This window comes from Fragaria vesca, linkage group LG6 (assembly GCF_000184155.1).
Source record: "Fragaria vesca subsp. vesca linkage group LG6, FraVesHawaii_1.0, whole genome shotgun sequence".
In the NCBI taxonomy this organism is placed as follows: Eukaryota; Viridiplantae; Streptophyta; class Magnoliopsida; order Rosales; family Rosaceae; genus Fragaria; species Fragaria vesca.
In genome coordinates, this window is record NC_020496.1 from 33,309,636 (window position 1) to 33,323,349 (window position 13,714).

Sequence of the window (13,714 nt, forward strand, 5' to 3'; positions counted from 1 at the left end):
TTAAGGCGGTCATAGTCTAGCCTAGAGGATCCACCTTCACTTCAGCTTACTTCTCAGCATCGACTCGAATAATAGCACTGTAGAAATATTTTTTAGGCCAGCCTAATGTAGAATAATGGCACCGCCACTGACATGCAACACTTTTGCCCCCAAATTTCCATTACAGATTTTGAAATGATGATTATTCTTCTCTTTTGTTTATCTTTTACTCGTTGCTTTAATGATCCAAATTCTGTATTCGGTTAAAATTTCATATATGTTAAGTCTATAAGAAGTATCACAACCCTTAAAATAAGAAAACAAGCAATAATGTATACGGCTATCCAATTGCAAACAAACAACTTCTCATTCATTATGTCGGTCACACTACAAAATACATAATGCAATCATATACACCCCCTCTTTTTAAACACTAAACACTAAAAAACAGCAAAATGAAATACACATGGATCAAATGAATGAATTTCACCTGCACTCCTTCGGACTATCATCTGTGATAATTAAAGCAGCAGCAGCAGCTGAGAAATAAGATATAACACTCTATAGGCAGCATCGCAATTAATATCGATACTAACCACAGCACATTGCTCATCAAGAGCAAAACGCTATACAGCAAACTAGCCATCATCACTGACAGTAAAACCACAATTACCACGACAAAAAATACCATTAAGAATGAAGATAGTGAAAGTTATGACGCATAAGGAAAAAAGAAAAACCGGCAAAGCACTCGTGCTAATGAATTTGGTTTCTAGAACAAATCAGCTTTCTTCTTTTGCATGTCTTGCTTCCATTTCGGGAGTTGATAGAAAGCATCTTTCGTCATCCCAAATATGGTCTGAAAGTCTTCATCAGAGAGATAGGCCTGCAAAGCCAAACAGGATGTTAATTACCATTTCAAAACAGATGATAAAGCATAGAAACATTTACAAATGACCCACCTCTCTTCTCTTAAAATCAATTCCAGTAACTGGATTGTCAGATTTAGCCCTCAGTTGGTCATAACTGAAAGTACTTTGACAGCTTTCACTGCCATTCTCATCCTGCTCTTGCTTTGGTTCTGATACAGAAGAAGGTGAAACAGCATCTATAACTTCAGGAACTTCATGATCTATATCAGAATACGCCTTTTCACTTTTCGTTTCAGCTGCAAATGTATCAGGTATTCTAAAGTTTCAGATATTCAATATATATGAGGAACGACTCTAATTAGAATATATTGAGCAATGAAGGCCCAAAAATAGCATCATCAAGAATGTAAGTTCAGTTATCTAGGAACATATTAATCGTTTCTTGATAGGAAAGCTAATCTGTAATAACAAAGGGAAATGAAATGCAACAGGAATGGAGAGGAGTTCGTCACACAGAGCAGTAAATTAGAGAAGATGAAAATGAGCTAATATGAAGTGCAACCCAATCAAATAGGATTCAAGTATGATCTTAAATATTTGACACTGGTGTTCATAGAAAGGCTAAAAGTATACCAATTCCTCCTTGTTGCCTTCTATTTCCATCAGAACAGACCAATGTGAAGTCAAGGCTACACACTGCCTTATATATGTGCATGCCCAAACAAGGAAAAAATTATCAACTTTGGAACACTAACATCATCAGAGAGAGACAAGCATATGAGTAGAGCACTTTCTTGGAGCACATCACAAGTTCAGTGCACTCTGAAGGCATATCACATATCATCCTTATAAATCATCTCATATAACCACAAGTAAAGTTATACCTTGTAAGTAGAGTTGAGTCTATTTCTACTTCTAAGGATTTTAAGAATAATAATCTTTCTTCCATAATTCTTAACTGACAAGCAGCTTCAGTATACCCTTTAGTATTAACAGATGAGCTGCCCCTTTAGTATTTAAAGTGGACTCCATGTCAACTGCCCTCTTTAGTACTTTCCTTTTTGTTTCAATAGAAAGCAACAAAGTAAAATGGATTTGGTTGCCAATAAGAAAAAGTAGAACTAAATAAAAAATAAATATACCAAACTCTTTTGTCGGACTGGAAATTTTTTAACAAGATATCCATTCAAGTTCCTTTTAACACATGACACATGACCCTAGGAGAGGAAACAGAAAAAAGAAATTACCAAACAATGATTAAGAGGTAACACGTAAGAAGTATACATAGGAAAACAAAGTCAACATGCCAAATGCCTTGTAGATCTGAATTTTATTTACAATTCCTATCATGATCTTAGACAAGCAAACGATAGAAAAATAATAATGAATAGAGAATAACGTACACCAGCATTCAATCAAAAAGAATCAAGAAGAAAAAAACAATAATTAAGACGAAAACATACCATGATGTTGGCAAAATAGTAAAGGAAGCTAAAAATCAAGAAGAAAACCAACCTTAATTAAGAAAAAGGTTACAGAAATTGTCATTCTCTATCAAAAAATAATGTAGCTAGTGCAAAACAGTACGAAAACTTGCAGGATTAAGATATCTATAAAGTGAGGGAAAGAATGCAAGAGTAATTCTGCTTTGCTTACCACTAGTTTCTGCAGGGGGACTCTGCACAGGAGAGGCATCAGGGGTTAACCTAGTCTTTTCAGCTGTAAGAACATTTGAAAGTGCAGCAACTGCTGCAGCTCTTTGGGATCCTTGACTTGTTGAAGAAGGCTTGGGAACAGATGATTTGCTTCCAGAAGATGAATTAAATGCAGAAGATAAAGCGGCTAAAGCTTCAGCTCTTTGCCTTGGTCCTCCTTCGCTTGACCCATTGGACTTATCCTGGCCATGTGATTGCATGTAAGTCGATCTATTTAATGAGTGTCACACTTCATGCAAACATAAACATGAAAAAAGAAAAGGTGCTAAGATATTACAAAAAATAAGCAAAGAGGCACACAGATCAAATGAGCAAGTTCTATGTTACACCTTAGGATCTGCTCCAATATGTAATAATAGGACATTTATAGCAAGGAGAGGGGATGCAAGAACCGGAGCACAGGAAGACTAGAGGATGCACACTCGCTAGTGCAATTTTTGCCGATATAAAACCACGGCTTGTTAACTATGAGTCCCTAGTATCTCTTTTATGTCACATAAGAATCATGTTTAGTAAATTAAAATTTCTCAATTCAACTTTCCATGCCGATCACATGAGTATCTCAACATTTTCTTTTCGATATAGGAGAACTGGAAGAGAGTCCGAAATCTCATTCAATCGCCATCAAAATCTATATCCACATTATCAGAAAAAAAAAGTGCCTATTACAGGTTCTGATCGTCTGCAACACCTCAGGTGAAGAAAAGAATCCACTAGAATTAAATGGTATTGACACAATAAATTTTAATTACCGTAGGGGGTGATTTTCCAGGGGAAGAATTGAATGCAGATGATAGAGCCGCTAAGGCTTCAGCTCTTTGCCTTGGGCCTCCTTGGTTCCCATCAGATTTGTCCTGGCTCAGCAATAGGAATGCATTGTTTGTGTATTAGAGAGGAATTATAAATGACAATGCTAAAAGATTATCAAATTTTGCCCGGTTTTTTCTGTTAATGTAGTTGGATTATTTCAAATTGTTAGGACTTGTGAATAATAAAATGTTCTTCCATACGTAACTCATGATGTGACAAGTTCCAATAGACCAAGGATTTTAGATGTCCACACAATGCATTACGATGCCCCAAACCCATGCCATTCCAAGCAAAAACAAAGAGGAAAGGGAAATCGAAGTTTGAAGCCTTAAATCACCACCATTGCTTAATCTTATGCGGATAATAATGTAATACTTATATTCGTAGACTATTTTCATATTATCATTAAGACAAGAAATTGTATATTAAAACCACTGATAATGATCCATACAGAACCAGATACTTGTAACAAGTAGTTTAAAATGTAACAGCATATTCTAAAGGAATTGGAGAGAAGAACAGGATATCGTGTATCCATTAAATATACTAGACACAGCTTACTAGAAGCTATTCAGACACAACTAGCAACCCAGATCAAGATATGACATGTTTAGTAACATAGATAGCTTACCTCCACAGCATGACCAACCCCAAACAGAATGGACACCTTCTTCTGAAATGAGTTTCCTTGAACCTACCATTTAATAAACATACTATTAAGAAATACACATGAATATAATACAAGTAATGCATCCTTATTAATTTAATTTGAATTCTTATACAACAGTAATTAAAAATGTTTGACCCTGTTTTCATATCATCCTGCTTTCAGAGATCATGCTTTCACACAATCTTTTGACAACAGATTAAGTTTGTTGAAAGGAAGAACATAAATCTTAAGAAACTGCACTATTAACAAACATGAACACCATTCCCTCCTTCAAGCCTACACATGGTGCCTAAAACTGAAGCAGCAGCACGATTCACACCACTCTCCTTGAAGCTTAGACATGATGCACGGGAGAAACCCAATCCACATGTTCAAAGCACTGTCACCAATGACTTGTGCGAATATCCTCTAAAAGACTCGAGCTTCCACCTCCTAACATCTATCTTAGTTTCCATCACTCTGACTTCATCCATGAGTTCCAGGATACCTCTCACATCTTTTGGACATCCCCATCATCAAACTTGCTCTAACTTTACCAACATAACTTTCAAAAAAATTCAGCATCTAATATATATGATCAAAGGTCCATTGGTAACATATTTACTCATTGCCCTCAATTATCCACTATACAAGGTTCAAAGTCACAATACTCTTATAATAAAGAGGGAAGTAAGGAACTGCTTGGATGGGCTAGGAATGGTGCTTGGCAACATTTCAGTGATGGCATGAAATTAATATATGTTGGTATGTATATATATTTATATATGTGTGTTTTAGAACATACATTAGCTTTTGCAAGATCCCATGAAAAGTATGTTGTAAAGAAGCGAGGTTCATTTCCTTCAGTAACTTTGTACAATGGAACATTAGGAGACATCCCGTCCAGAGATGCTGCCATCTCTATGTATTTCTGCATACATCATTTAGAATCAGAGCAGAATATATATATACATACAGGAATTCTCAGGTGCAGACGTCCGCACCAAAACTTTGGTGCGGATTTCCATTTTTGCACCACTTTTCGATCGAATTTTCTCATCTCCACCGTCTAGTATCTAGATAATATTGTGTAGATCATCTCTGAAAAATTTCACCTAATTTGGTAATCGTTAAGCCCCTCAAACTCGAAAAACAAATGGACGGATTGAATTCTGTCTGGTTGTGTTCATACCAGAAAAACTCGAGTTTGAGGAACTTAACGATCACCAAATTGGCTGAAATTTTGCAGAGATGATCTACACAATGTTATCTAGATACTAGACGGTGGAGATGAGGAAATTCGATCGGAAAGTGGTGCAAAAATGGAAATCCGCACCGAAGGTTTCGGTGCGGACGTCCGCAGCCAAGAAGGGCTGTATATATATATATAATAAATAAATAAACTAAATATCAAGGTATACCTTGCCAATTTCAAAAGCATTTTGCTTTGCTTTCGAGTCTACACATTGACCAACCCAAACAAAGACTTCAGCATGTGTGTCAAGTATAAGGATATCCTCTGTCAGTAGATCATCTTGAGTAAAGTTGTAAATTTCTTCCACCTGTGCAGTAAGATACAAAAGAAGATTAGAAGCCACAGATACCTGAGTCAAGTTTCAATTAAATATAGTCTGTTACCTCACCTGAAACTTTCCTGGGGAACCCACATGGAAACAAGGAAGACAAAAATAAGAACAGTTAGAGCAGAATTAGCTTGGCAAACAATTTAATCCAACTAAGATGTCAATTAATTCAACAAAAAGATAAACTTAAAGCAGCAGCGACTGAAGTAGTTGTACTTATAAACAAAATCATCTACCTTTGTTGAATGAGAATGTGAATAGGTGGGGATCTCTGGAAATTTCAGAAGCAACTTTATTACTGGTGTAATTTTGTTTCCCTCCTAGGGCATGCCAGAACGTTGAGCTCTCAGTTCCTTCTTTAGCATGTTTTATAGTAACTCCTGGCTGTATTAGCAATGCATATAAGGCTCAAATAGATAAACAATCCACACAACTATGAGGTAATCTAAGAAACCCAAAATTTAAGACATGTTTAGTGACTAAATTCTATATAGTGCAGTCCTACACCAACTTGCTATGTGTACTTTACTAAACCATTTATAATAAAAAAGATTTAATAGATAATGTAACACATATGGCAGGAAGAGGAGGCCTCTTTCTGAATAAGAAGTATACCTTCAGAAATTCTGCAAGTTTTGCTGCTAACTGTTGCTGCTCAACAGAGCATTGATTTCCATTCCAAGCAAAAACTGAGGAGCCAGATTGCAGAAGGAAACACTCATTTGAGTTCAATGACGTTGCCACCTGGACATGAACAAAATTATATGTACATACATATGAGCTCATTGTATGTATATGGACAAGAGGCAAATATTGTCCAACTAGGAAAAAGAGTACAAATATAATATCCAGTACTGGACAAGAAGTCCACCTACAAAACTAAGAAAAGAAAATATTATCTCCAAGCATGCAGTTTCATTTGATCTTCCTTCTACAAACCCATGCCACAAAAATTAGTGACCAAACTGAAGCCCCTTATAAGTATGCATAAGAAAGAAAGGAATATCTCTAAATTCTGTAGATACCAATGCCTAGAGAGATCAGAACCATATTCTATCCCACAACGCATCACCTCCTCCTCCACCTATCCTTAAGCTGTCAATCTAAATTACTTCAAATTTAAAAACAGTACACAATGAACGTTGAGACATTAATTGCTCCTTTATTGCTTATTATCACCTGAGTATGCGTTAATAATACTGTAAATGAGCACATGTGACTTAATCGGTACCCTTGGCCTTCCAAATTAAATAGGAATGAATTTAAAGATAAAATAGGTAAAGATGGTTTTCCAACAAACAATTAAAATGACATTTGTAACCTTAGAAACATTATGAAATCAAAACTTTGGATATTAAAGGCCAGAAATAATTCAAATAAAAGTGTCCCATGATTTGCCCTAAAAAACAAGAACTCTTCTTTACTGGGAATATAGAGAAATATTTGTATGTTTTTCCGTATTTCTGGATGTTTACATTTACAGAATTACAGTAATATTTTGTATGATATGAAAACTTTGGACATATGTGTATCCCACAGCAGTTTGATACTCTCTCAAGTTATGGTCAGACTGAGTCCTTCCTAGTTATCATTCCAAACTAGCAATTAGATAAACAATAACGTCACTTCCCTAGAAAATCTAAATAATTTCAAACGTCATTGTAGAAGAAATTGTATGTTTGTGCAAGTGTTATGCATGATTATAGAATGAGCTTGTACCGCATCAACTTGCACTGCTTTGTTGTTATGAATAGAGGTTCCAGATAACCGAAAGAGTGCAACACATTCTGCTGTGTACGTTTCATCAGCTAACCCTTTCTCCTCAACAAATTTTTTATATCCAGAGCTCAGGCCACCCTAAATTGAAAGTCAATGAAATTAAACAGTTAACATCCCTGTTTTTAAACTACACAAGTCGATTTAGTAATTACATCGAATCATGATGTGAAAATGAAGGTTTTGCCCTTAGCTTAAACATAATACCTCGAGGACAACCATAGGCTGAAAGAGCGCAATAAACTGTGGTGGCTCTTTACCTTGGAATATGTGACCCTGCAAGAAGCCTGTATGTTATATGCATGTCCCAACGACACATTCTCTGTCCAACTTGACTAAAATTCACAATATATTACCTGAACTGGTCTTCCCTTCAGTGAGTTGGACATGGAAGTCGCCAAATGAGAAGCTGTTTTCTGGTCCTCCTGAAATAGGTGTGAATGAAATTCTTTAGCACACAACAGATACTGCAGCTTAGATTTGCCAAGTGAAGCACCAAAAAAGTAGAAGTAATGTAAACAAGGCCATAGTATTGTACTTACTTTCTCCATAAGGTAAACAACTTGATCCTACTTAAATAATAGATGGCTTGAAAGAAGAGAAGAGTAAACAAAGAACTAGATCAACATTCATCTACTAAATATTCCCAGACTAAATCTCTTCTAGAAAAAAAAATAAATAAATAAATTACACACTAAATCATTTACTTCTACTGCACTCCACCTCTCAATGAAATCAGGTCCTCCTCCTAATATGAAGAGTACTGGTATTCCTCCCTAACCACATCATTCAAAAAACACCAAAACATGTTTCGACAATTCATTTTCTTTCCACCCCCCCCCCTCCCCCTCCCTCCTCCTCCTCCTCCTCCTCCTCGCCAAAGCCACAATGTCAATTTACTTCTATATAAATTGAAACGTGCACATTTGTATCTATATGTAGGAAATGTAACAGAAAGCAGCCCCTAGTTTCAGTTATTTGAATTCTCCAACAGGAACAAAGCGATTTACCTCAATACTATCTTTTCCGAACCAACAGCACAGAAAGTAGTCATCTTTTCTGTCACCAGAGTGGTAGGTATAAAGAATTATGTAGCAATCTCCACTAAAAAATTTGCCGATATCTTCCTTAGGTACTTGTGTTTTAGCACTGCCATTGATGCACCATACCTGAAAAAAATAATTTAAAAAAAATCAATATGCTGGAATTTATCAGCAATGCAGCCTGTTTAATTAAATAATTACTAGAAGTATGAGAGATCAATATCAACTAGACCTCCATCTTTCCACCTCCTTCAAGCAAAGGTGGGACCTCTTCATTTACGGGAGTACCCTTTGTCATGCCCTTTACACCAATACCTTGTTGCTTCAACAGAGCTAGCAGAATACAAATACGCTTTATTAATAAACCTAATCAGAAAGCATTAGAACTTAGTTCACAGTGTAGAATTATAATTACCTGCTACTTTTCCTCTTCCCTCCTCAGAACCAGACGTTGCTGTTCCCAATGGCCAAGAATCAAAGTTGGACTTGAATGAACGTGTCTCATAACCTTGAATAACCCGGGTTATTCGTGTTGATTTTGGTCTATTCTGATGAGACACAAATTCCTGGTGACAGAAGTACGATTAGATTTATACATTTCACTGAAAAATCACTGTTCATCAGCGTGAAGAAACGAGTACAGCTCACTACCTCAGCTGCTTGGCTAGCAGCTTTTCTGTCCTCCACTTGTGTCAACCGACCAAACCAAACAAATACCTCGGAACCACAGTCCAGTAAGTAACATTTGTTGTTTTCAAGCAAGGATTTAGATAGTTCACCTTCTACAATCTTCACTTCAGCATCAGTTATGCTGTAAAAACCAGTGGTAAAAGGTTAGAACCTCAAAAGTAAAACACAAAATGGTTTAAATACTGGCCAGTCCATTAGTAATTTCGGCACAATGACACTAGAAGCTGGGGGGAAGGTCAAAGGGAACAGCAGCATGCCATTGAAACTTTTATTTTTTCTTTAAACCGGTAGAAACTCGAGAACTTTTTACAACTTTAAGTTCTCGCTTAAAATTCAACCCTAAATGCCGAGGTTTACAACTTCAACAGTTTCAAAATGTAATAAACTATTTTCTAATTCAAGTTGAAAAACAAAATGACCTCAACTACAAGGCAAAAATTGTATTCATTATTGTTACTTGGCTACTTCTAGAGCTGATGCTTCACCTTGAGAGCAAGTAGAGAACGAGCAGTGAATACTAAGGCACTCTAACTAATATATTTTTTTTCCAATTAATAGATTTATTGTTAGATTCACATAAGCTTGTATAAAATAATTTAGAATAGATGTGTGGTTTGGCAATCCAATATAACACAATGGTGTGGAGCATGATTGAATCCATAGACAAGTATGAGAACAAAAAACGATAATCTTTTGAGTTTATAGATCAGCATATGCCGATTAATTAACAATGGCATGCAAAGACTTGCAAAGGAACCTGCATACACGAGATGAGATGGGGAAAGAATAAAAGAATATCAGAATACCTATAAAGTGTAGCAGGAGTGGACTCAGGAATTACATCATCTTCATTGGCAATCTTCTTGCTAATCGGAGCAAAACCACCCATTAGGACCCAGAACTCACCAGAGTCAGATTCTGTGTCTAGCTTCCCATCATCTGGCATGGTGAAGATTGTTTTTCAGAAATAAGTAAAGGGTAAGGATGACAAAGCACAGAGATGTTAGGTAAGAATAGGGATTAGATTATGTAGGTTCCTCCAGGACAAGAGGCGATCCCATACGAAGTGTGTGGGGTTGTTGCATACAAAGATACCGTATATTCACTTACCAACTATTGCAACATCACATGTCCCATTGTGATACTTTTCTTTCAAATACTGAATCACTTCCAAAGCCTTCGCCCTTTCCTGAATATTGGAATTCGCACCATTGAACTGAAAGATCTTATCCTTGCTGTCCAGGATGAACACATCATCATGATTCAGTGACGAACGCGCAAAAGGAACCTGCATAATTGCACTAAGAAGTTATTACTGTAATCTTCAGAACACATAAAATGAAGAAAATTTGAATTCAAGACTGTATTTCAAAGAAGGATACCTGCTTCATTCTGACAACTCGTTTTCCTCTGCAGATATACAGTCGAGTTTCAAATTCTTCTTCCTCAGGCTTTTTAAATCCTGATGCAACGCCACCCTCCAATGGTATAATACATGGTTTGAAGTAGGACAAAAATTTATCAGATTCATGGCCTTGAATTTCCCTATGTTGTACGGCGCGTCCTCCAAGAGCTGTATCTAGTTCAACCGTTTTAATAGCTGCTGTCCCAGCTTCATCCTATAATAAGAGAAGACAGGACACAAAGTCAGACCAAGTTTCGAGTACCTCTTCTATATATACAGATATATGAATAAAATACATACATATATAAAAGTATATGTGTGTGTTGTGTGTCCGTGTGTGTGTGTGTAGAGAGAGAGAGAACGAGAAAGAGAGGAGGGGGAGAGAGAGAGAGAGAGAGAGAGAGAGAGAGAGAGAGAGACAGNGNGAGNGAGNGNGNGNNGNGANNGANNAGAGNNGAGAGAGAGAGAGAGAAGCACACCTGACTTGTGTCCTTCCCAATCCAGAAGTGGATGTCAAACAGATAAGCGCCCCCTTTGTTTTGTGTTGTCTGCAATATGTGTCACATAATTGCATAAAACTTACGGCTGGAACAGCCTTTTTATTTTTAAGTTAATAATAAAAAATTAAAAATTTACTTCTGCAATTCTCAGAAGAAATAATACCACACAAACAAACATAACTCTTTGTTAATGTTCTTGCAAGGAAAAATCATCCCGATAAAATAAAAATAAACAAAATGTAATGAAAAACTGAAAACAATTCACACCTGCAAAACAATATAAGAATCCCCCATATAGAATTTTCCATGTTCAGATTTCGGCAAAGGAACTGGCTGGAAATCTTCAATTCGCCAAATCTCAGTCCCTCTATTATGTGTCAAGTTCAACAACCTCAACTTTGGACATACTTAGCGGTAGTTAAAATAATACCAAAAGAAGTTGCATATTCCAAAACTGGCTAAAGGTATATTCTGCTTTACTATTCTATCTATGACAGCAAAACCATAACCCAACTATTTTGGGTCAGCTACATGAGACCTGGTCCTCCAAACAGTACTATCCAAGGTCATAATTTATTCAAGTCACTTTTCATTTTAGGCTTTGAGTGGAAGTAATTTTTTTTACTATCCAGTCTAACTAGTTTTTTTTATTTTTTATTTTTAAATGAAATCTTAATACTCCCTAAAAGGATACACTCTTTGACCTGCTCCCTGAAAAGCTGGATCCATCGCTTTTGTAGAACTAGCCATTGCCCGATCCCTTGTTGTGATGTTTCCTTCAGCAGGGAAGACTTTGAATCCTGTGATTCAATACCTCAATGTTTCACCAGAGATTACTGCGAGGGAAAAAGAAAAAAGTCAAGACACAAACAAAAGGAGTTTTGTTACAAAGGCATGAAAATTAAAGAAGGAAACACACGAAGCACTGCCAAAACGAATGGTCCATCATTATCTAGTGTCAACGTTCGAGACTTGAGAGCTGCCCAGAATTTAACTACTTTATTTATTGACATTACGGAAATGGTAACATGATCATCATTTATTATTGAATCCAAAGTTTGAGAAAAGCATTAATAATCTTTGTTGCCAGTACATGTATCAGCATTGGTACTCAAAGGAGCACTTTTTCACCCAACAATAAATAAATAAAAAAGCAGAACTTCAATATCGCTATGCCAATAGCGGATGTTAAAAGACCTATTTCATCACCGTTCCAAATTTCCAGAACATACCACATCTGGCTCAGTATATCTACTAGCAACCCACTGATTTTTGCATATATAATATTTTACATCAAACAGGCCCAAGTGTTCTTAGACAAAAGAAACAGATATGTATAATGATGTTATGCATGAGAAAGAGTGTCAAGGAGTGCACTGTATAATAAGTTTGAAGGTCTGACACAGTTGATATGTCTGAGTCCATAAACAACAGGGTCATCTTCTATCTTACTAGAGATGTTCAGATATATAAATCAGGGACACCCTTTCCTGGACTAGTATCACAAGTGAGATATCTCCACCAAGACATTACCTGAAAACATAATCGGTATATAACTCACAGACAATAAATCATTGCTTCTACTCTTGCTTTCCAAGAGGCAGGAATTTGATCCATATATTCTTTCAAGGAGCTTATCAATCCTCTGCTGAGACCCTCGTCTTCAAGCTTTATCCCGGGTAGCTTCTTTACTTGATAATATTGCATTGGTACTGATACAATTACCTAAGCTCCAACCTGACTATTAATACATAGAAGCTTTCCCCCACACCCCCCATCCCCCGCCCTTGATTTCTTTCTCTCGCACTTTTTTATTTGGGGTCTTCTTCTGTGGTTAGCATTTGAGCAAACAGGCAGATGCTGTGTCAATCCCATTAGATAGTAGTTGACCCAATGACCATTTAGTCCTAAAAACTCCACATCCATACTTGTTTCCTAGTTAATTTCAATAACACATTCTGTTATTGCCACAGTGAAGCATATGCAGGTTGTCTAGATGACACATCACCAAGTTGTGAACCTTACATGTAATTACTGAGACCATACGAGGGGAATCCTCAATCAGAACTCTCTTTGGATCATAACATTGCTAAATCCAACTTAAAACCACCAACGAGAAAATTACTTCCCTGATCTTAAACAGAATTCCAATAAGTGAAAGGTCCCCAAGAACTGAAATATATGGCATGTGATCAACACGACTTTAGGACGGCTAACTGAATAAAGTATCAAACCCAAATTCATGGTGTTTTCTAGCAGCGATGCTATGTCTCAGATTACACCACATCAAAATGTAGTAGGCTAAAATCACACACAGAAAGTGATTCATCAAAGGCATTACAAAATTCAATCACTTGGTTAATAATTAAGATCTTCCGGCTTTCTTAGCTCGATCACTTGCCTAATCATATCAATATAAGGAGCACTAAAAGAATTCAAACAAAGAAAAGTGGACGAAACCAAAAGGCGAGATCAAACATACATGATCAAACAAGTAACAAGCAAGAATTTAGGCCAAAGACCAATACATCACATCATGATCAGATCAAATAATCAGTTCAGTCTATCATAACCGAAACACAAAAACAACCACAACCCATTAAAATCGAACACAAACCCATAAAAACCCAGATTAAGATATCCACAATCGTAAACAAGACAACGATCAGAGCTAGAGAGATCAAATTGAAAA

The 13,714-nt window shown here is 36.5% G+C and overlaps 1 protein-coding gene across 1 annotated transcript; it reads right to left on the reverse strand.

Moving 5' to 3' along the window:
• Nucleotides 1-264: 264 nt before the first annotated feature.
• Nucleotides 265-11,772, reverse strand: LOC101310435 (villin-2-like). The gene is made up of 23 exons (XM_004304301.1): nt 11,717-11,772; nt 11,290-11,389; nt 11,002-11,070; nt 10,500-10,736; nt 10,228-10,405; nt 9,924-10,056; nt 9,079-9,238; nt 8,843-8,993; nt 8,660-8,760; nt 8,395-8,553; nt 7,741-7,809; nt 7,592-7,660; nt 7,328-7,465; nt 6,224-6,352; nt 5,845-5,992; nt 5,669-5,679; nt 5,447-5,587; nt 4,831-4,956; nt 4,008-4,070; nt 3,319-3,420; nt 2,499-2,748; nt 942-1,147; nt 265-865 (listed from the first exon to the last, which is right to left on the reverse strand). The coding sequence occupies exons 1-23, from the start codon at nt 11,770-11,772 to the stop codon at nt 752-754; spliced, it is 2,910 nt and encodes a 969-aa protein (XP_004304349.1). The 3' UTR covers nt 265-751.
• Nucleotides 11,773-13,714: the final 1,942 nt, after the last annotated feature.